Source organism: Nothobranchius furzeri, chromosome 6 (assembly GCF_043380555.1).
Source record: "Nothobranchius furzeri strain GRZ-AD chromosome 6, NfurGRZ-RIMD1, whole genome shotgun sequence".
NCBI lineage: Eukaryota > Metazoa > Chordata > Actinopteri > Cyprinodontiformes > Nothobranchiidae > Nothobranchius > Nothobranchius furzeri.
This window is the reverse complement of record NC_091746.1, coordinates 22389581-22413697: the sequence shown is the minus strand read 5'-3', so window position 1 is coordinate 22413697 and position 24117 is coordinate 22389581. Positions and strand designations below refer to the sequence as shown.

The 24117-nt window shown below is 45.3% G+C and overlaps 1 protein-coding gene across 4 annotated transcripts in view; it reads left to right on the top strand.

Annotated features, from left to right (window-relative positions):
- Window positions 1-24117, top strand: part of slc25a23a (solute carrier family 25 member 23a) — a 38000-nt gene that overhangs the window by 466 nt on the left and 13417 nt on the right. For 2 of the 4 annotated variants that reach the window (XM_070552004.1, XM_070552003.1), the window contains exons 2-7: window positions 2498-2705; window positions 8771-8894; window positions 12771-12858; window positions 15086-15197; window positions 15305-15463; window positions 15545-15697. In XM_070552004.1, coding sequence (XP_070408105.1) covers window positions 2511-2705; window positions 8771-8894; window positions 12771-12858; window positions 15086-15197; window positions 15305-15463; window positions 15545-15697 — 831 coding nt within the window. In that variant the 5' untranslated portion in view covers window positions 2498-2510. Of the gene's footprint in view, window positions 1-2497; window positions 2706-8770; window positions 8895-12770; window positions 12859-15085; window positions 15198-15301; window positions 15464-15544; window positions 15698-24117 lie in introns of those variants that run through there. The other 2 variants (XM_070552005.1, XM_070552006.1) reach the window with 2 other exon arrangements.

The following is a 24117-nucleotide window of genomic DNA, read 5'->3' as shown; positions in this document are numbered from 1 at the left end:
CAAACCAAACAAAATACTAAAAAGAAAAATCGATAATAGCAAACAAAAATAAAAATAAAAACAGTTAAAACCAGTCACCGAACAGGTTAGGTGAAAGCCAGACAGCCATGGAGACAGCTTGATGTTAAGAAGTAGCTTCTTCCAGAGGGACGATGCTCCTTATCCCCACGCGTCCTGGACCTGGAGAGAGGTGCAGTCAACAGGAACTGGTCTGCATGTCCTCTTAATAGGTTCCCAAGGTATGGAGGCACGGGTCTTAAAAAACGGATAGACACATAAAAGGAGTTTACACTGTGCCCTATGGGAGACCAGAAGCAAAAAAAAAAAAAAAAAAAAAAACGATTAAAGTACAAAAATGATCATAAAAAATACATCAAAAATATGTTTAAAATGAGAAAAATAAATTCAAATTGTGCAAAAAAATGTATGCAGGGAAAGGAGAGAGAGAGAGAGAGAGAGAGAGAGAGAGAGAGAGAGAGAGAGAGAGAGAGAGAGAGAGAGAGAGAGAGAGAGAGAGAGAGAGAGAGAGAGAGAGAGAGAGAGAATCGGTGGATCGGTGAAAGGCGGAATAAGTACAAAGAGCAGAATAAGGAGAGGGTGGTGATGAAGATCACCTCAGGGACCTGCTGGGGGTGTAGGGACTAAGAAGATCACCAATGTAAGATGGTGCTTGTCCATGTAAGGCCCTATAGACCAGAACTAGGATCTTGAAATGAACCCTGAAGTTGACTGGCAGCCATTGAAGCTGGAGGAGAAGCAGGGTGATGTGGGTGTGTTTGGAGGACTTGGTCAGAAGCCGAGCACAGGCATTCTGAACCACCTGTAGACGGTTCAGGGAGGTTCTGCTCAGACACGTGAAAAGAGAGTTACAGTAGTCTAAGCGTGAGGAGATGAAGGTGTGGAGAACTGTCTCAAGTTCAGAGCGGGACAGAATGGTACTCAGCTTAGCAATGTTCCTGAGATGGAAGAAGGAAGAGCCAACAAGATAACTGACATGAGAATCCAGGGTGAGAGCTGGGTCAAAGGTCACGCCAAGATTCCTGACGGAAGGTTTGGTGTAAGAAGCAAGCTGACCAAGAGAGTCTCTGACAAGAGGCCGAAAGGAGTTTTCTCTGAAGAGTGGCTGGGCTCTCCCTTAGAGATAGGGTGAGTAGCTCGGTCATCCGGGAGGAGCTCAGAGTAGACCCGCTGCTCCTCCCCATCAAGAGGAGCCAGTTGAGGTGGCTCGGGCATCTGATCAGGATGCCTCCTGGATGCCTCCCTGGTGAGGTTTTCCGGGCACGTCCAACCAGGAGGAGACGTAAAGGTAGACCCAGGACACGGTGGAGGGACTATGTCTCTCACCTGGCCAGGGAACGCCTTGGGATTCCCCCGGAGGAGCTGGCCCAAGTGGCTGGGGAGAGGGAAGTCTGGGCCTCTTGCCTTAGGCTACTTCCCCCACGACCCGACTCCGGATAAGCGGATGAAAATGGATGGATGGATGGATGTACAGCCCTGCTCTGATATGGAAGAGCCTGGGGGTAGCACCAACCATAGATATGTAACTAGCGAGAAAAGCAATTTTTGATCTTTGTCTGCAGCGGTCTTAGTGCCTTTCGGTGCACCGCTGCTGATACAGCACCCTAGTGGCGCAACGCTGCAACTGCAGTTAAAAGAACATCCATATAGCTGGGGGCAGAGGGAAATCAGGCTGGAGGCGGCCGCCACGCAAATTTGAATGCAGGAAAAACCCACACGTGTAAAAAAAAACCTCTGCTTTCCAAGTAGCCGTGGGTGACATAACAAAATACATCCACAAAGGATTTTAGTAATTGTATTATCGAAAATAAAAGAGTGGCACAGTTACATCATCACAGCGAGAAGGTTGAAGGTTCAAATCCCGACTTCAGCTTGTATATGTGGAACTATTATCACATTCTCCCCATGCATGTGAGGGTTTAACCCAGTTCTGCACAGACCAAAGACATGCATGTTAGGTGAAAGAGCAACCCTAAATTGTCTCTAGGTCTGAGTAAGTGTGTGACTGGTTGATTGTCTCGGCATGTCCCCTGTGATGGACTGAAGACCTGTCCAAGATGTCCCTCGCCTCGATAAGCACTGGCTCCATACGATTCTGCCGAGGAAAAGCGTGTCTGGAAATGAGTGAATATTGGGAATGTTTCTGCCCTGACCATTTTAGAGGTGACGCACTGTGAGCCTGATCAGACGAGTAAAGCATGGATGCCTGCTCTTGGGCCGCTCTGGCTCATGAACGCGACTCAACAGAGAAACATGAGAAATAGAATAATCGAGATACAATTTTGATATGGTATTTGATTTTTATATGTGATATGGTTATAAACTTGAATTTCCTTCCAGTTTGTTGATAAATTAGTTACATTTATGAGGATTTTAGACACTAATAATAAAGTACGGGAAATAAAACTGTTGCTTGAATTCTTTAGAATTTAAAAACCTTCAGAATTGGGAATCCAAGATTGTGTCTTTATCTCATCAGCTGATGATCAGCCATGACGTCTTGGCAGACATGGTTTCCATGGGCACAGTGTCAGGACAGTGAAGCTCCTTTTCTGGACCAGGACCGACAGAAGCACTGGGCGAAGCTGTTTAATCAGCTGGACCTCAATAAAGATGGACACATTGACATCCTGGAGCTGAGGGCGGGTCTTGCAGGCCAAGGTCTCACCAGAGGCTCTTTGGAGAAGGTAAGAAATAAGGAGACCTCAGTCCTTCTGTTGGCCGTGAAGCAGCTAAATCTATCTCTATATCACACCTGAATAAAACCATTAAAATATCTTTCTGTGGATTGTTTATAAGTCAAAGTGTTCCAGATTACCCACTGGTGCTGGCCTTAGTCAGTGTTTACTGATGAGTAGCTGTGGGTGATATGATTGTGTTAGTAGTTGGTCTGTTTGCCACGAGAAAAAGGTCACAGATCATCTCAGTCGTTTGGTTTAACATGCTGCTGAAGAGCAAATGATCCTTCATCTTCATGATGGTACAGCAGACAAGAACACCAGCAACATAACTTTGTGTTGTGAACACACAGGCTCGTGTGTGTGTGTGTGTGTGTGTGTGTGTGTGTGTGTGTGCATGCAGGCAGGCAGGCAGGCATGCATGCATGCGTGTGTCTGTGTCCACGCGCGTGTGTGTGTGTGTATGCATGCAGGCATGCGCGCGGCATGTGTGTGTGTGTGCATGCATGCAGGCATGTGCGTCTGTGTGTGTGTGCATGCATGCAGGCATGCGTGTGTGTGTGTGCATGCATGCAGGCATGCATGTGTGTGTGTGTGTGCGCGTGTGCGTGTGTGTGTGTGCGTGCTTGTGTGTGTGTGTGCAGGCAGGCATGCCTGTGTGTGTGTGTGCGCGCGTGCGTGTGTGTGTGCAGGCATGCGTGTGTGTGCGTGCAGGCAGGCATGCATGTGTGTGTGTGTGTGTGTGTGTGTGTGCACACGCTGACTTTTGAAAGGGCAGCCTGATGACTGTTTTGGTCAAAGACAGCTGTCCTTGTAAGCCGAGACCGATGACCTTTACTTGGGTTTTGATCTCTTTGACTCTTTTCACAGATCTTTCATAATTTTTTTTTCAGTCGATCAACATTGTTTATTTGGTTATTTTAAAGATAAGAAAAGGAAAACCGCAATCAAGGATTGCAAGCAGAATAACCAAAAGATATCGGCTGAAGCCTAGCTTTTATGCCCACACTATTTAAGCGATTCAATTTCTACTTAGAATGTTAGAGAAAAAAATAATAATTAATATTATAAAAAACAAAATTAAATTAAATAGTAGTAATAATGATGGTAAAAATAATGAACGACAACAAAAATAAATTAAAAACAGAATATATAAATAGACTACCAGTAATCTTAACATAAGTCAATGAATAATATTAATATAAACAGACATTTTCTCTGGATATGAATACTTTCAAGTGTACATAAAACATGGCATTTTCTGTCACATTTCTAAAATGCGCTGGATCACATACAGTCATATTAGACATTGTGGTTTTGATGTACGTTTTTTTAAAAGATGTGTTACATGCCCTCATTTCAGTGTCTGTTATTCCATAATTTTACTCCGTCTAATGAACAACTCTGACTCCTTAATAAATTCTCCTTTATAAATAAATTCTTTAAAAATCCTGCCATGTGAATTCATGGATTTTTTTTTCACATTCTGTCTCTCACAGTTGAAGTGTACCTATGATGTAAATTACTGACCTCTGTCATCATTTTAAGTGGGAGAACTTGCACAATCGGTGGCTGACTAAATAATTTTTTGCCACAATTATCGACTTCCGTACTATTGAGGTTCTGTTTAAAATGTTTTTTCTAATTTTTATTCACCCTGTGTCTTATTGATTTTTAGCTGTTATTTTTGGGAATTTTGTTGTATTTCCTTTTTATCTTTTATCTGTGTTCGACATGTTTGTATAACGCCGGTTTAATTAACCAACATTTTTAGTGTACAGCGCCTTGTTTGGTTGTAATGCCTTGTGAATGCGCTTTATAAATAAAATTGGATTGGATTGGATCATTTTAAGTGGGAGAACTTGCACAATCGGTGGCTGACTAAATACTTTTTTGCCCCACTGTATAATTCTTACCAGATTTAATTTTTTAAGTCCAATTTAAGTGCAATGATGGATTCAGCAGTTTTGCTTGGGGTCAGTTTGGGTTCTTCAACTTTTGTATAATTTCCTTCATTTTTCAAGTTTTGTATGATGACAAAGACGGGGAGATGGTCACTAATATCGTTGATAAATAAACCTCGTTATTTTATTTTCTCTGTTATTTATCATGTATATTAGTGTTGCTGTATCTACTGTTATTCTGGAAAGTTTTGTAATGAGAGGGAATAAGTTGGTGGTGTACATTGTGCTTATAAAGTTAGTGGTTTTTACATGTTCGTTTGAATTCAACAGATCTATATTGAAATCACCACAGACTATTACTGGTTTTCTGATATTTATTTACTTTGTCATGTATCTCATTTACTTTACCTGTAAACGTCTGAAGGCAGCTTCCAGGTGTTCTGTAGATACATGAAATTATTATATTTAGAGCTTTTTCAACATTCATGTCCAGAGTTAAACATTTATAGATCTTTTCAACAGTTTCTGTCATCCTTTTCAGCACTGTGCATCTCGGGTCATTAGCTGCATAAATAGCAACCCCACCTCCTTTTTTATTCCTCCTATTCATTGTGAATCATTTATATTCGTCACGTTTCTCCTCAGTGTGTTTATTCCTGTCAAGCCAGGTCTCAGATATGGCAATTATATTGAACTTCTTAAAATTTTAAAGTAGTCCTTTATTTTACAAAAGAAGTAGTTTAGCCTTCTGCTATTGAAGCGTATTATTGACAGGGCCTTAACTATTTCCACATTTTTTTTGCTAAAGGTTTCATCTGTGTAGTTTTCACAGTTATTTGTAATGTTACATTTCTGGATTTATGTAGCTGTCTAATTCATATACTTCATATTCTGTATGATCAGAGGTTTGTGTCATCATCATCATGGTTTATTTTCCCTCTGTTCATTTCCATAGTCACTCACACTTTTCCAGCTCCTTAATGCATTTTAGCACCTGGACTTTTGCTTCCTCTGGTGACCCATTCCGTTTGATGAATATTTTAGTTTGCTGTCCATGTTGACAAATTTTTTAGTTTTTTTAAGAGTCATGCCTTTCTTGCAATTGCTGCATTTTTCTTTGTTAAATGTTCATTCACATACACTTCAGTTCCTTTGAGTATCTCCCCTTGTTTTAGAAGGGCATTCTTGTATTTTCTGTTTGCAAATTGTAAGATTGTGGCTGGCATCTTGGTTTTTACGAGGTAATAAGTGGCAAGCTTCAATGTCTGTGTCGGATATGGCTATGCCTTTGTTGGTAAAGAAGGAGGCCACCTGGTTCTCCAGAGAGTGCATGTCCTTGTCTGTTAGAACCTCGCCTTCCTACAGTGTTGCTGCCCTGGTGTAGAATCTGGGCCTGCTCTCCATTACCCTGATGTTAACATCATTCATACGGGTATACATGGACGTAATGTTGGGGGGGGGGGGGGGGGGGGGGGGGTGTCCCCCCCACTTTTTCCAAAGTCAAGTTTTGACCCCTGCAATTTTTACCATTCAAAAACAATATTACGCTATATCAAATTGACACTGGTTGAGCTCTAGGACCAAGCGGAAAACAACCGTTTGTGTTGAAGCCTGTTTCCCATTAGAGCATACTGTCAAGACCCCCCCCCCCCCCCCCCCCCCCCGTGTCCCCACCACTTCTAAAGTGAAAATTACGTCCTTGCGGGTATACTGCTCAAGTTCTGTTAAACAGCATTTCAGACTTACAATTTTTCTCTCTTTCTCCTTATTTTGTTGTTTTAGGTCTTTAATTTCTCCTATAAGGTCCATAATTGGGTGACGGTTGCACAGAAGTTAGGTGCTCGCCCCGTAATTGGAAGGTTGCAGGTTCAAGCCCCACTCAGTCTTTCGCTGTCACTGTGTCCTTGGGCGAGACACTTAACCCCCCATGCCTGCTGGTGGTGGTCGGAGGGACTGGCGGCGCCAGTGCTCAGCAGCCTCGCCTCTGTCAGTGCGGCCCAGGGCAGCTGTGGCTACATCGTTGCTCATCCCCACCAGTGTGTGAATGGGTGAATGGGTTCCCAATCTGGTGGCCAGTACTGGGGGCTGGTACCTGGGCTGGGTGTGGCAGCTGGGCCTGGAGCCAGGATCAGGTGTTGATGCTGGAGCCTGAGCCTGGCTTGGTGGTGTAGTTTAGAAGCTGGAGCCTGGGCCGGGAGCGTGATGGTTGGTGTTTAGCCTTTGTATTACCATGACCTGGATAACTGAGAACCTTCACCAGCATAAAAAATACTAACTAACCACCACTAGCTTTAATGCTAATAGCTTTGAGCTACATGGGTAACTCAAAGCCGTCTGCTTTTTTGGTTTGGTCAAACAACAAAATACTAGTTATCCAAAGGGTTCAAATGAAGGCAACTGGACTTATTTGGTTTCTTGAAGACATTTTGCTTCTCATCCGATGAGCTTTGTGCATTCTGACTGGAATATGGAAGACTCAAGCTTATCAGCTGTAGCAGTCTACTGTTATTTAACAAGCCAAAACTACTCTGGGTACCCCGCCTCTCCATCCCGTGATGAGTCATTGGCCTCTATTTAGAAGGAGTCGTGTTGATTAGACGCAGGAAGGTCTAAGTAACGCCTTCAAGTCCAGAAGCATCAAGACCACAATATGACCGGAGTCAGAGGACAGCAAAATGTCATTTGCCACCCTCAATAGTGTTTCAGCACTGTGTCCCTTTTTAAAGCCAGACTGAAAGACCTCAGATATCCCATGCTCATCAAGAAACTCTTTCAGTTGCTCAATGACAACTTTTTCCAAAACTTTGAACCTGAAGGGGATCTTGTAAATCTGTCAAAAGTTTGATAGATCTGTCAAGTTGAGGCTAGTTTTCTTAATTACTGGCTGGACAACTGCTTGTTTAAAGCTCCCCAGTACTACTCTGTGTACCAAGCTAGCATTCACCATATGCAAAATGCAAGATGGAGTAGTGGCAAATACATTTTTAAACAAGCAAGGGGGGATAGAGTTATTTGGTTAGACTTAAACGTACTAACTTGGGTCAGACCCAAACACAGAAGAGCTGAAGCTGGGTGGTAAAGACACACAGGTAGTTCTACTAACACCTGAGGTCCATGACGTCTGGGACTGATACCACCAGTGTTAGAGCGGGAATAAAGACATGATCAGAAACAGGTTACAGCTGGATGATCTAGGAGGGTAGAAGATCGAGACGTCTGAGCGGTGAACAGGTGAGCGGACCTTCTGGACGTCCCGCTGTCACGCCAAGAAGAGCACGGCTGCAGATTCACACCCTCAGCAGTGAATCTGTGGATTTACAGCTGTAGACTATTCATCACGTCTTCCTCGTTCTTCACAAGCCGTGATGCGCTTGGATGAAAACATCCGGAAACGGCGTTGTGATAAAAGAAAACGGTAATTAATTAGATTACTTGTTATTGAAAAAACAAATTTTTTTAGTAACACCGTTATTTTAAACAGCGTTATTCCCATCACTGCCCCATAACAGGGGGGTTGCAGGTTTGAGCTCTGTCTGTTGCAGTCCTTCTGTTCTTGGGCAAGACACTTCAGCCTCCTTACCTGCTGGTGGTGGTTGGAGGGACCGGTAGCACCTGTGTATAGCAGCCTCACCTCAGTCAGTGTGTCTCAGGGCAGCTGTGACCACAATGTAGCTCATCACCATCAGTGTGTGTGTTTTAAAGCACATTGATTGAAGTCAAAGTTAAAGTCCCATCAGTTGTCACACACTCTGATGTGTGACAACTGATGGGACTTTAACTTTGACTTGTGTGCGAAATTTGTTCTCCATCACTTGACATTTGACCCATCACTGTTCCCATCAGCGATGAGCTGCAGACACGACCGCGCTTTGGAACTGTTTTGTGGTTTAACCCACCAGTCCAACTCCTTATTGCTGAGAGTCAAGCAGGGAGGCATTTGGTCCCATTTTTTCTACGTATTTGGTATGACCTGACCAGGAATCGAACCCTGATCTCCCAGGCTCAGGGCAGACACTGTACCACTAGGCCACTGAGCTGGTTGTAGAACCATAGAAAGTGCTTTATCAAACACAGACCATTTACCAACATAGCATAAAAAAAGCTGTAAAACATAACTAATATGTTTTGCCCCTGCAGCTGTGTTTCACTGCCTTCCCTTCTATCCGTTAGCTCGTGGAGACTGGAGACACCAACCACGATGGAGTCTTGGACTTTGAAGAGTTCATCCACTATCTTCATAACCATGAGAAACAGCTTAAACTCATGTTTCGCCATCTTGACCGCAACAATGATGGTACATGGACAGGAGTGAAAAGAATTAAGGACAATATACAGTCATGTGAAAAGGTTTCCCTGATCATTTTCATGATTTTCCTGTGTTTAGATCAGCAACTCTAGTAAAATAAATCATATAGCAGATGAACAAATTGATGTTTGAAACATAAAATTACGTTTATAGGATTTACAAAAAGTGAGCAATAATTACCGAAACAAAATTAGTGTAGCGTTAAGGATTGGCTACATATATATTAAATGATCAATAAGATGTGATATTCCATATAAATATGAAATATCAATCTGATTGGTGTTTGAATGTTTATTCAGAAGAATTTAATTTCTTTGACTTATTCAGGGAACACACACTTTAAATTAATTCAGACAGAGTCAAGAAAATAGTTTATAAAAATTATTTAATACAATTTTCCTAAACTAAATGATTCTACAGCAAATCAAATCAACTGTATTTATAAAGCGCTTTCACATGCCCAAAGCGGACAAACAAAGCGCTGTACACCAATAAAAAACACAGCAATAAAACAAACTTAAATAACAATTAAAAAAAGAATAAGAATTCCCGAGTACAGTTTAGCAATCCAGATCAGTCCTGTTACCAGAATCAAATCCAGAAGTGTTCGAAGTGACGCTGCCCACCCAAACCTAACTTCAATGTCCTAACGCCAATGAGAACAGATGGGTTTTTAGTCGGCGTTTAAAGCTCTCAAGTGATTGGGCCTGCTTCACATCAGCCGGCAGCTCATTCCAGAGTCTTGGTCCCAACACTGAGAAGGCACGGCTCCCGCAAGATTTCAAGCTGTACCTGGGCACAGTTAATAGTCTCTGGTCAGCTGACCTAAGGGAACGCACTGTGAAATGCCGGTGGATGATGTCTGACAGCTATTTAGGTGCCCCCCGAGTTTAACGCCTTAAACACAAACAGGATTACCTTAAACCTGATGCGATAGGAGACAGGGAGCCAATGCAAGGCAACCAGGACCGGTGTAATATGTTCAGACCTCCTGGTACCTGTGAGCAACTGAGCTGCAGAGTTCTGAACTGCCTGGAGGCGTGCTACTGGAGCTTGCCTAAGCCCCGCATATAGCGAATTGCAATAATCCAGCCTGCAGGTAACAAAGGTCACAGTTTCCAAATGGCTACGTGACACAAATGGCTTAATCTTCACTATCCGCTGGAGATGAAAATAGCAAGATTTCACGATTCTGTTTACTTGAGAATCAAATCTGAGCTCTGCATCCAACTTTACCCCTAGGTTAGTGACCACCGCCTTCTGCCAGTATGGAAAGATCAATGCCTTGGGCACCTCCTAGGGTCTTTGGTGGAGTAAACAGGATTACTTCGGTCTTAATTTGGTTGAAACACAAGTAGTTCTGAGCCATCCATAGCTTGATATCCTCCAGGCAGTCCAGCAAAGGTTGAATGGTGCATAAACTACCACGCCTACTTGGGAAAAATAACCTGGCAATCATCAGCATATAGATGGAATGACACTTCATACTTGCGAAATAGGTCACCCAGGGGTAGGAGATATAGGGAGAAAAACAGAGGGGCTAAAATCAATCCCTGGGGCACTCCCCAAGGCAGCTCAGCCAGGTCGGAGGAACAGTCCCCCAACTTCACACAGAAACTCCTCCCTGTCAAGTATGAGCTTATCCACTTGAGTGCCTGGCCCCTAATACCCACACACTGCTCCAGTCGGTTTATTGAAATGCCATGATCAATGGTATCAAAGGCTGATGTCAAGTCCAAGAGCACCAGAACCACAGCATCACCAGAATCATTGGCCAGCAAAATGTCATCAAGGACCTTCAGCAATGCAGATTTGGTGCTATGAAAAGGTTTGAACCCAGATTGAAATACTTCTCCAATTCCCCATTCCTGTAGAAAAGACATCATTTGGATAAACACAGCCCTCTCTATGATCTTAGAAATGAAAGGGAGTGTAGATACAGGTCTAAAATTAGACAAGACTGTTGAGTCCAATCCCGGTTTCTTTAGCAAAGTTTGTACCACCGCCTGCTTTAGGGAAATGGGGACTTCCCCAGATAGCAAGCTGCCATTCACAATTTGCAGTACATGGTCACCCACTACCGGAAAGTAGCCTGGCTGGGAGAACATCAGTTACCGCCCCTGTTTGCTTAAGTCTCATGACCAGAAATGGGATCCATACCCGCACCCCTGACTTGCCCACCCCCCAAGGTCCTATGTGCATGATTGTGTGATGATGTGAAGGAGCAGAAGGAGAAAAATGTATGGGGATGGGGAGGAATGGCTGGTTGGCCTAAGCCCTCCAGGGAGCTAGCTCCCCCACTGGCCCCAATAGGCACCTCCATTCCGAAAATGACCCCTAGGTCATGGAGACCCCAGCCCATCTCGCCAGGGCTCAAAGCAGCATCGCAGAGCCCCATGGAGTCCAAGGGCACCAACCCAGCCCCACCCGAGCAGAATATCTACTCCCATCTCTGCAATTTCCAGAATATTTAAGACATGAGACATCCAGGTAAGGTTGGGTCCTCTCCCTCCTGGACATCCCCCTCCCCCGTGATGGGACAGAGTTGTTATTATTCCAGAGGAGCCAAGGTCCACCTGAGGCCCTTGAGCCTGGGCCATGCAATGCCGCTTGTTCCTGCCTTCTTCCCGGCAGTTTACGAGTCAGGACCTCATTCTAAGTCCCCGCCCAGATCCACTCATGGGGTCCGCCGCCCCCACACCCCGAGCCCCCAGGCCCCCCACCCAGACTCACTCAGGGGCGATGCAGCTGCCAGGCAGCAACCCATGGCTGCCGCCGAGACCCCCCAAGGGGCCCCACTCACAACTGCCAGCAGTCCACCCCCCGAGGCAACCCAAGCACCTCCAGAGGGGGGCAGCAAACCTTAATTTTAATCTTATGATGTATGAGTATACTGAGATTAACTTGTTAAATTGAAAAATCCTGATCTGGTTTAGTTTAAGATCTGAAATAAATCATTGCAGGAAAAATATTCAATTTAACACATCATTTATTAATGCACAGATTATTCAAACACTTTTGGATTTAAACATCTTGTTCATTCAACACATTTGATTATTTCAACCTATAAAGTTGTAAAAGTCATTCATGATTCAAGGAAGATTAACTTTATTCAGAGTGAAAGTGCAGGTGTCTTGTCTTCTGCATGTGACCTTGAGCAAAGATATTGTGACTTCTTTGTTCGGTTGCACATCTTATAAATCAACAAATGGTTCCCGAGCACGGCTGTGTCTGCAGCTCACCGCTCCCCCCAGGGGATGGGTCAAATGCGGAGAACAAATTTCGCACACACATAGTGTGTGTGACAACTAATGGGACTTTAACTTTAACTTTATATATCCTTGCTTTTCTTGCTTGGAGGGCAGACAGATGTAATGCGTCCCTGGATGTGTGACGCAATTTGTAGCAGCAAATTAAAAGTTAATTTCTGTTAGTTTGATGAAAAAACTTGACCATTGGTACTCTACATTAGGCATGTGCATAAATTAGGACAACCTTGTCATTTTATTGATTTGAAAAACCTTTAGCACTAATTATTGGAACAAAACATTTGTTTTGTAAGCTCATTGACCCTTGACCTACATACAAAGGTCAATTCCAATAATGAGAGGGTATTATGCACATGCCTAATTTTAAGTAATTATTTCACTATTTCTGTAAATCCTATAAACCTAATTTCATGTCTCAAACATCACTTTGTTCATCTACTATATGATATATTTAAATGAAATAGCTGATCTAAACATAGGAAAATCCTGAAAATTATCAGGGGTGCCAAAACTTTTTTGTATGATTGTAGTTGGTGCAATAATTCTTTTCCAATATTTTAACTCCTTGCTGTTTGTGGATGTTGAACTTTTGCAGGTAAAATAGATGCAGCAGAGATTCAAGTCTATCTGCGCACCATTGGTGTGAACATTAGCCTGGAGGATGCAACCAAGATTTTGCTGAGGTCTGTTGTCTAAACTGTCTACAAATAATTATGGATGATAATACATTACAGGCCAAAAGTTTGGACACACCTTCTCATTTAATGTTTTCTTTATTTTCATGACCATTTACATGGGGAGATTCCCACTGAAAGCATTAAAACTATAAATGAACACATATGGAGTTATGTACTTAACCAAAACAGGTGAAATAACTGAAAACATGTTTATATTATATTTTCGTCAACAAAGCAACCCTTTGCCCTGATTACTGCTTTGCACACTCTTGGCATTCTCTCGATGAGCTTCAAGAGGTAGTCACCTGAAATGGTTTTCCAACAGTCTTGTAGCGTTCCTTCTTTGTGGCCGTCTCCAAGTTTTGGTCCTCCTCAACATTTCTCACCCATGGTGTCCCTCAAGGTTCTGTGCTCGTGCCCCTGCTCTTCCTCTGCTCCCTCTTCAGCACATCCTGAGCTCCTACCATCTTTACGTAGATGACATCCAACTGTACATCTCCTTTAAGTCCCATGAGATGTCTAAGCTGCAGCTGTTACACACCTGCTTAGACTATTGAAACGTGGATGGTGGGAACTTTCTACAGCTAAATGAAGATAAGACTGAGATCCTCATCTGTGCCCCAGACAAGCTGGTTCCCAAAGTCAGAGACTCTCTCGGTCAGCTTTGTTCTCACACAAAACCTTCTGTCAGGAATCTTGGCGTGACCTTTGACACAGCTCTCACCCTGGATTCTCATGTCAGTTCTCTTGGGCAGCAGTAGCTCAACAGGTTGAGCGGGTTGTCCAGTAATCGGAAGGTTGCAGGTTCGATCCCAGCTTCAGACAGAGAATTCTGCTGTTGTGTCCTTGGGCAAGACCCACCTTGCCTGCTGGTGGTGGTCGGAGGGAGCCTCGCCTCTGTCAGTGCACCGTAGGGCAGCTGTGGCTACATCGTAGCTCATCACCATCAGTGTGTGAATGTGTGTGTGAATAGATGAATGATGCATGGCAGTGTAAAGTGCTTTGGAGTCCTTACTCTGAGAGGTGCTATACAACTGGGATCCAGAACAAAGGATCGTGTGGAGAGACTTCTCTTGGCCAACACAGTCCTTGGGTCCAAACCAGTAAGAGGTAAGCCGAGGAACTAGACCCACTTTGAAAATTTGGTCTGGTTCCCTACCGAAGTAAGGCATCTGCGAGCACGAGCCGGGTTTGTCCACCCAAAGGGTCAGGGGCTATTCCGGCACGCTGGATCACAAGTAAGGCATTTAAGGGTTAAATGCATCGATAGGACCTTGAGAGGCGCTATGTAAAATATTGTTTTCTTTCTTTCTTTGTTCTTTCTTGAAGCTCATGGAGAGAATGCCAAGAGTGTGCAAAGCAGTAATCAGAGCAAAGGGTGGCTTTTTGAAGAAAATAAAATATAAAATATATTTTTCAGTTATTTCACCTTTTTTGGTTAAGAACTGTGACGAAGTGGTATGGATGATTTCCCATTCGCCCCTGTAATTTATTTCTGTAGCCTGCTGGCACTGTGATGGGGGATATTTTAACCAGACTGAAATGTGAATATTGCACTGGTGTGGATGTAGTTACTATTTGGGATTTCATGTTTGCTTTGTATCCAGAGCAGGTTGTGAGGTGAGTACTGGGCGAGCCCACCCAGTACTACCTCCTTGGATCATCCTATGATTGGCTGCTTCATTTGGACAAACCAAAGGAAGTGGGAAGTGGGATTTGTTTCTTTGCTCTTAGTGTGAAAATGTTTCTTGTATTGTAGAAACAGTTTTGCCTTTTGTTTATGTTAACATTTAGGTACATTTATGTGGATGTTTATTTCCATATGGATTTAATGTTGGAGCACTGATGATTGGGGCTGATTGTTTGCAGGTGTGATTTTCTGGGGTATTTAAAGGAAGCCAGGTGGTGGCTTGGGGAGTTTTTTTTTTATTTTTATTTTGTGATCTGTAAAAGGAAAGCAGTGAAATAAATGCCTGAGAAGCATTTAGGCTGTCAAGGAATAATGTCCATGTGCTGCAGTTTGCCTCTACTTCTTTCAACTTGAAGACCTTCTGGCTGCTCTACATTTTCACAAGAACATAACTCCATATGTGTTCATTCATAGTTTTGATGCCTTCAGTGAGATGTAAATGGTCATGAAGATAAAGACAACACATTGAATGAGACTGTATGTGTGACCAGTTTGTAAATGTTACCAAAATATCGTTAAGCAGTAGAATGTTTTTTTTTCTAGTATGGACAAAGATGGTACCATGACAGTTGACTGGAACGAGTGGCGAGACCACTTCCTCTTTAATCCCCTAAATAACATGGAGGATGTGGCACGCTACTGGAAGCGTTCAATGGTAAGGTGCCAAACAGCTCAAACACAAGCAATATTCTGCATTTTAGCAAGGATTGAAAAAAAACACTCCTAAATTCTGTTATTCCTGTTATCCTGTGGTTTCAGTAGATTTTGGATACAGGCGAGCAGCTGACAGTCCCAGATGACTTTTCAGTAGAAGACAGGAAATCTGGTTTAGCATGGCGGCATTTGATGGCTGGAGCCATAGCTGGATCAGTGTCACGGACTGGAACTGCCCCATTAGACCGACTCAAAGTGTTCCGACAGGTTTGTCTGGTCCAAATGAATGTTATGATGGGATGGCGTTGTTGAGTTTGCTTCATTAACCTGTTGTCGCTGCTCTGTCAGGTTCACAGTTCGTCAGATTTTAAAGGAAATGTGCTGAAAGGCTTTCAGTACATGTTAAAAGAAGGAGGACCATGGTCACTGTGGAGGGGGAATGGAATAAATGTCCTAAAAATTGCTCCAGAGACTGCTGTCAAGTTCACGGCTTATGAACAGGTGAAAACATCTGAACATTCTAGGAAGTTAAAGCAGCAATTTGGAGTTTTCCTCCTTGTAGGAATTATGTAAGACTTTTAGAAATTCTTGAAACTGATAGTCTGACCCTGTACTGTTATAATGTAGGCAATTAATCTTCTTTCTTTGCTAAGTTTGTCCCCTGTCCTGTAGAGCTCCATGTAATATGAATTGAGACCCGCTCAGCATAAACTAATGACATTAGAACTAAGGCGTGGAATGTTGTTGGTGGAAGTGTTTAAGGTGCAAATAAAATTGGGGGGCAGGCTGCCACATGAATGCGGAAATGGAATCCATACCCGCACCCCTAACTTGTCCACCCCCCAAGGTCCTATGTGCATGATTGTGGTATGATGTGAAGGAGCAGGAGGAGAAAAAATGTACGGGGATGGGGAGGAATGGCTGGTTGGCCTAAGCCCTCCAGGGAGCCAGCGTCCCCACTGGCCCCAATAGGCACCTCCATTCCCAAAATGCCCCCCAGGGCATGGAGACCCCAGCACATCTCACGTTGGGAGTTGGATTTGCAAGCTCAAAACAATAAGGCTCAGGTCCGCTTGTCTCCTCCAAATAGACTTGGTTCCTTTCTTCTCGAGTGTCTGGGTAAGGAGGGGGAGAAACGTCCTCCACTTCTAATGACTGCTCAGAGTGAAGGGAGCTAGCATCGTCTCGTTACCCATCGTCTTTGTCACTGCCGCGGCTCCGCCCTCTCGGTCCGCCAGGCAACGCCTACTAATGTTGCAGTTTTTAAAATTGATACGTGGGTGGAGAAGGACTCTGAGGCATACTTGACCTGCTCTTTAATTGCTTTCACTTGGTTTCTCTCCCCACACACCTGCAGCTCATCTCCCTCTCATCCTCCCCAGTGTATAAAACTCTGTCTGTGTCACAGTGTGTTGGGTCAGTCCATTGTTTGTGTCAAGTGTTGTTTTGTTCCCCTCCACTTGGTCTCTAGGTTTGTGCTCTTTAAGTGAGCTTTGGTCTCCAGGATTTTTAGGACATTGGTTTTTCTCATCCAAATAAAAAGGATTATACTTTACAAATCGCTCCTGCCTCGTGTCGTCTAGTGTTTCTGCACTTTGGGTCCAAACCTCCTCCTGGCTCTCATCGTGACACAGGTCAAAGCTGACTGATAGATCCACCTCCCATTTTTCAATAGGGAATGCTATTCTATCGTCTATTTTGGACAGTGTCTTATCTACTTTAGACAGTAGTTTGGGGGTTTGAGATTACAGAAGTCTAACCCTAATACCTTTGGTGGTGTTTGTAATTAAACTTTATTAAGCTTAAAATTTTAACTACAGATTTAATTTGGTGATATTCTAAAAAGCTTTTCTTATCTATTCCAAATTGGGAGACTATTCTGTTAAATGGGATGAAGTCCAATCCTTCATATGTGTTCCAGGTATAGGATTCCTTTACTTTTCCAGTCTGGAAGGTTCATCATTTTGTTATTTTGCAAAATATCAGGATTATTCCAGATAGGTGTGCATCTGCATGGTACTGGTGAAGACTGTCATTTTTAAATACTCCCACCATGCTGTCAGAGAGGTGCTGATACTAATACTTTTGAAGCCTTCATGTTTTCTTATGCATGAGCTAATAAATGGTAAGTCTGAAAGCTCTATCGTATTGCAAAGTGTCTGTTCTCTAACCAGGACTCATCTAGTGGGTTATCTTGCAACCATCTTGGTATATATTGCAGCCTGTTGACTAAGAAATAATAATAAAAGTTGGGTAAATCCAGTCCTCCTCTGTCTTTGGTCTTCTGAAGCGTTTTTAAGCTAATTCGTGGAGGTTTATCCTGCCAAAGGAATTTAGTAATTGAGGAGTCCAGAGATCTAAACCAGTCAGCTGGTGGCTTGTTTGGGATAATTGAAAATGAGTAATTTATTCTGGGTAAGACATCATTTTAACTGTAGCAACCCTCCCCATGAGTGATATTGGTAAGGATTTCCATCTTGCAAGATCATCTTCCACCTTCTTTAAAAGTGGGATGTAGTTTAGTTTAGTTAGATCTGCCAGCTTGGGAGAGACATTAATTCCCAGGTATGTGATATTCCCTGACTCAAATTGTGTATTAAGCAAATTAACAAAAGAGAAATTAATTGGTAAAACTGGATTTTAACCAGTTTATGGAGTAATCTGAAACTTTTGAAAAATAGTTTATCAGTTCTATATTGGATGGGAGAGAAAGGATTGAGAATTCTGGAGAAAGAGTAACACATCATCTGCATAAAGACTGATCTTATGTTCCATTTTCTTACACTTTATGCCTTTAATAACTGTTGTTTGCCTAATTGCTGCTGCTAGTGGTTCGATAAAAATAGCAAACAGTGAGGGGGAGAGTGGGCATCCCTGCCTGGTCCCGCTCTGAAGACAGAAGCTAGCTGATATTTGGTCATTTGTCCTGACTTGTGCAGTTGGTGAACTGTATAATGTTTGTAGCCAGTTTATGAAGAAGTTCCTGTGGTTCTTTTTCCTTATCAAAAACAAGAAAGAGACAGGTTTTGTCCAAACTCAGCGGGGGGCATTTATTTACACAACTCATCCATACATCACCAACACTTAACAGGGGACAGCGTCCAGCTTCGATCTAAACACCTCGGCTGGAGATCCTTCTGCAAAAGCCCACTCTCCTACACCACGCAGCATCAGTTATACTATTCAACCCCCACCTCCCTTTTGATTCTGAGAAATGATGGGGTGCTACTTCCACATCCTAATATGGTCAAAAGTAGTTGAAACTTACATAAGCTGGACAGATCAACATGTTTTTGGAGCATGTACTCAGCAGCTGGGCTGCCTGATAAACAGCTGGTATTTGATAAGCAACATGTCAACATGCACGTACACAAAACACTGCTTTTAGCTCCTACAGATCCCCCCCATGGGGGTGTCCACCCCCATTAATAAGCTGGCTACATAACATATAACTTAACACATAAGTGAACGTTAACATAAACCAGTAAATGGGTGTCGAATGGCAAAATGACAAATACACTACAAACTTCAACCAAACTGTATAGGCATATTGTCATGCCACCACTCCAGCCAGGCCCGGTTTCCCCAGCAACCACAACCAGCTCATCATCTACCTGATTCAAACCACCTGTCTCACATTAACTCATCAGCTCCACCTGCAACCACCTCTATATAACATCAGGAGAAACACCAAGCCAGTGCCAGATTTTTGAAAGCATTTGTTAGTAGATTATCCAGCATTCTAAAACCCTGCCTAAACCTCAAGTTCCTGACCTTGTTTCTGAACCTCGACCTTGCCACCTGCCTGCTCCCTGACTGGATTATCTCACAGTTTCTGATCTTCTGGACTCCTGACCTTGGATTTGTTACATGGACTCTGCCTCTGGATTTCCCCTCCTGACCAAGCCTTCTGCTACTGCCCTTCCTACAGACTGGTAACACTCCCCTGTGTGTTCTCAAATAAAAACTTTAAAGCGTCTTACTGTGTCTGGTGCTTTCACGGGTCCTCCAGCCCTGGTTGTTACAGAAAAATCTGGCCACCATGGACCCAGCACCGACACAGGAATGGCAGCTCGGTGTGGAACGCTCCATTTCTGGTCTGGAAGACAAAGTAAACGAACTCCTGGATCTGCTCCGAACCGGTGACTCATCTCGTCATGTGACCGACGTCCCGATGGCTTCCGCATCCCCGGTCCAGTTCCGGGTCTCCCCTGTCCACGAACCTCGTCTTGTTCCACCGGAAGTTTTTAAAGGTGAGCCCAAACAATGCCGCCCCTTCCTCACCCAATGCGAGATTCACTTTGAACTACAGCCTTCATCATTTCCAACCGAACGCTCTCGCGTGGCTTATGTGATCTCGTTATTGTCGGACCAAGCCAAGGTTTGGGGCACCGCTGAATGGGCTAAGGACTCTCCTATCTGTTTTAATTACCGTGCTTTCTCGAATGAACTCATTCGGATTTTTAACCCTGTTTTACCAAGTAGGGAGGCCACCCGAGGATTATTGATTTTGGAACAAGGAACCCGGAGGGTTAACGACTATATCATCGACTTCCATGCTGTGGCTGCAGGGAGCGACTGGAATGAGGCAGCCCTCATGGACATGTTCTATCAGGGTCTCTCGGACCGGATCAAGGATGAATTGGCAACTCGAGAGTTTCCTAGAAGCCTGGAGGACCTCGAGAATCTCGCCACCCGCATCGACCTCCGACTGTTGGAGAGGCGGAGAGACAGGTCCAGGAGACCCATGCCACCTGTCAGTCCCCGCTCTGCGCCCATAGGTCCGGCAACTTCACCTGGAAACGCAACTGTGAGTAACTACAACACACCACAGTCCTCCCATGATGAACCCATGCAAATCGGGAAGACCAAGCTCACAGAAAAAGAGAGATCTAGACGTCGGTTACTCAACCTGTGTTTTTATTGTGGGGGCTCAGATCACAGCGTACGTAACTGCACGTTAAAAGGGCATGCTCAATAGAGAAGGGGAGGGCTCTATTGGGTCGTTTGGTTCCAAAAACCCCCGTACGACCTTTTGCCTCTGCTACGTTTTTTTATGCCAAACAGGAGCACAGCTGTCCTGTGTTTATTGACTCTGGAGCTGACACAAACTTTATGGACATTTCTTTTGCTGAGTCTATTGGCCTGCCCCTGCACCCAATCGCCCGGACTCAAGAAGTGCAGGCTATTGATGGACACATCATTTACCAAGCCACCCATGAAACTGACCCAATCACCATGAGGCTTGGGGGGAACCATGTCGAAACCCTAAATTTCCTGGCCATCCCCTCTCCTAACATCTCTGTCATCTTGGGAATCACCTGGTTGCGCACTCACAATCCACAGCTGGATTGGCGTAAGGGGGAGATTTTGGGATGGTCTGACCAGTGTATGTCCCAATGTTTGACTAATGCCTCTCCTAGTCTCCTACGTACACCTGACTCATCGGAAACCTACCCGGACCTCTCAAAAGTCCCTATTGAGTACCATAACCTCAAGGAGGCTTTTAACAAGCATCGTGCTACCAGGTTACCTCCTCATCGCCTCTATGATTGTGCCATTGATTTATTGCCTGGAACTTCACCCCCTAGAGGGCGTCTGTTTTCCCTTTCTCTTACAGAGCAGGAAGCCATGAGGAAATACATCCACGAGTCCCTACAATCAGGAATCATCCGCCCCTCCTCTTCTCCGGCTGGTGCTGGATTTTTCTTCGTGGGGAAGAAGGATGGTTCTTTACGACCCTGTATCGACTACAGAGGACTTAACAACATTACGGTAAAGAACCGCTATCCTCTCCCTCTTATCAACTCTGCTTTCGACTCCCTTCGAGGTTCCCAGGTTTTTACCAAGCTTGATTTGCGCAACGCTTACCATCTGGTGCGCATTCGAGAAGGGGATGAGTGGAAGACTGCTTTTAACACCCCAAATGGACATTATGAATACCTGGTCATGCCCTTTGGCCTCACCAACGCCCCTGCTGTTTTCCAGGCCCTCGTCAATGATGTTTTACGTGATATGGTGGGGAGGTTTGTGTTTGTTTACCTAGATGATGTCCTTGTGTTCTCTCCCGATCTGGACACCCACAGAAGACACGTCAGAGCAGTCATTCTCAGGTTGCTGCAAAACAACCTCTTTATAAAAGCAGAAAAATGTGAGTTTCACAAGGCCTCCATGTCCTTCCTGGGATTCATACTCTCCCCCAATCAGATCTCCATGGACCCCACCAAGGTGACCGCTGTGGTTGACTGGCCCCCTCCGACAGACAGAAAGCAGCTCCAACGCTTCCTGGGGTTTGCTAATTTCTACCGGCGGTTCATCAAAGGTTACAGCAGGATTGCTGCACCTCTCCATGCCCTCACCTCTAACAAGGTCAGTTATGTGTGGACTGATTATGCTAACCGGGCATTTCTCAAACTCAAAGAACTGTTTACAACCGCTCCAGTTCTCCACTCCCCGGATCCTGCACGCCAGTTCATTGTAGAGGTGGATGCCTCAGCTGTTGGTGTAGGCGCCGTTTTGAGCCAGCGCAGCTCTGATAACAAGGTTCACCCATGTGCTTTCTTTTCTAAGACCCTATCTCCAGCTGAACGAAACTACGACGTGGGTGACCGGGAACTGTTGGCGGTTAAGCTCGCCCTGGAGGAGTGGAGGCATTGGCTTGAGGGGGCTATCACACCTTTTCTGGTCTGGACTGACCATAAAAACCTGGAGTATCTACAGACAGCCAAGCGTCTCAACCCCCGTCAAGCCAGGTGGGCCTTGTTTTTTAGCCGTTTCAACTTCCACTTGTCTTACAGACCTGGCACCAAGAATACCAAGCCAGATGCTCTATCTCGGATCATGGAACACCAGGTACCTGAACCCAACGCCTCCACGGACTCTACAGTCCTCCCCAAGGGGGTCCTGCTGGGCGTCTCCCGCCTAGCTCTGGAGAACAAACTCAAGGAGACAGAACATCTCTACCCAGCACCTCCTCAGTGCCCACCTGGTCGGATCTACGTTCCTGACCACCTACGGACAGAGGTATTGTTATTCTGTCACAGTTCTCGCCTTTTTTGTCACCCAGGCATTACCAGGACTATAAACGTGGTCAGAAGCAGATTCTGGTGGCCGGCGTTGGCCAAGGACTCCCGGGAGTTTGTCAGGGCCTGCCCCGACTGTGCCAAAGCAAAGGCCTCTCGTAGACCCCCTGCCGGTCTTCTACGACCTTTGCCCGTCCCACACCGGCCCTGGTCTCATCTGAGCATGGATTTCGTCACAGGCTTACCTCCATCTAACTCCTTTAGAGTTATCCTCACAGTCGTGGACCGTTTTTCCAAGATGGTCCATCTGGTCCCCCTCAAGAAACTCCCCACCGCATCTGACATGGCTGATACCTTGGCACGTGAGGTCTTCCGCCTCCATGGTCTTCCACAAGACATCGTCTCGGACAGAGGACCCCAGTTCGTGTCCAGGTTCTGGAAAGCTTTTTGTGCCCGGTTGGGGATTCAGGTGAGCCTCTCCTCTGGGTTTCATCCACAGACCGACGGACAGACGGAGAGACACAACCAAGAAATGGAAACCAAGCTACGCCTCTTGTGCCAGGACGACGCCACAACCTGGTCCCAGAACCTGCCTTGGGTGGAACACGCTATGAACTCTCTACCCACTACTGCGACAGGTGTGTCTCCCTTTTTCACTGTTTTTGGTTATCAACCCCCTGTGTTTTCCATTCAAGAGACCCTGGCCCACGTCCCCTCTGCCTATGCCGCCGCCCTCAGATGTCGCCGTGCCTGGTGGTCCGCTAGGCGCCGTCTCCTCCAAGCCTCTGCAGTATATGCCCGCTCGGCCAACAGGCGGCGCATTCCGGCTCCCGCATATAGGGTGGGTCAGAAGGTCTGGCTGTCGACGGCCGATATCCCGCTCAGGGTGGACTGCAGGAAGTTGGCTCCCCGTTTCATTGGTCCCTTCCCCATTTCCAAGGTCATCAACCCTGCTGCTGTTCGCCTCCGCCTTCCCAGGGCCCTTAGGGTCCACCCCTCTTTCCATGTGTCAAAGGTGAAACCTGTGGTGTCCTCGTCTCTCGTGCCCTCCTCCGGGCCCCCTCCGCCCGCCCGGCTCCTTCCTGGTGGTCCGGTCTGGGCTGTGCGGCGGGTCCTCCGTTCCCGGCGCCGGGGCCGTGGGCTTCAATACCTGGTGGACTGGGCTGGTTTTGGTCCTGAGGAGCGGTCCTGGGTTCCCGCTCGCCGCTTCGTCGACCTCTCTCTCCTCCGGGACTCCCGCCGCTCCCGTCCTGGCCGGCCGGGTGGGCCGTCCGGTGCCGGCCCTTGTGGGGGGGATTCTGTCATACCACCACTCCAGCCAGGCCCGGTTTCCCCAGCAACCACAACCAGCTCATCATCTACCTGATTCAAACCACCTGTCTCACATTAACTCATCAGCTCCACCTGCAACCACCTCTATATAACATCAGGAGAAACACCAAGCCAGTGCCAGATTTTTGAAAGCATTTGTTAGTAGATTATCCAGCATTCTAAAACCCTGCCTAAACCTCAAGTTCCTGACCTTGTTTCTGAACCTCGACCTTGCCACCTGCCTGCTCCCTGACTGGATTATCTCACAGTTTCTGATCTTCTGGACTCCTGACCTTGGATTTGTTACATGGACTCTGCCTCTGGATTTCCCCTCCTGACCAAGCCTTCTGCTACTGCCCTTCCTACAGACTGGTAACACTCCCCTGTGTGTTCTCAAATAAAAACTTTAAAGCGTCTTACTGTGTCTGGTGCTTTCACGGGTCCTCCAGCCCTGGTTGTTACACATATATGTAACGACGAAGTAACTGCAAACCAACACTTGGATGAGTACACAAAGTAAGTATCAGCTTCAAAACACAATATGGAATGTGACGTCTTTAACCAGCTCAGTCACATCAAAATGCATGC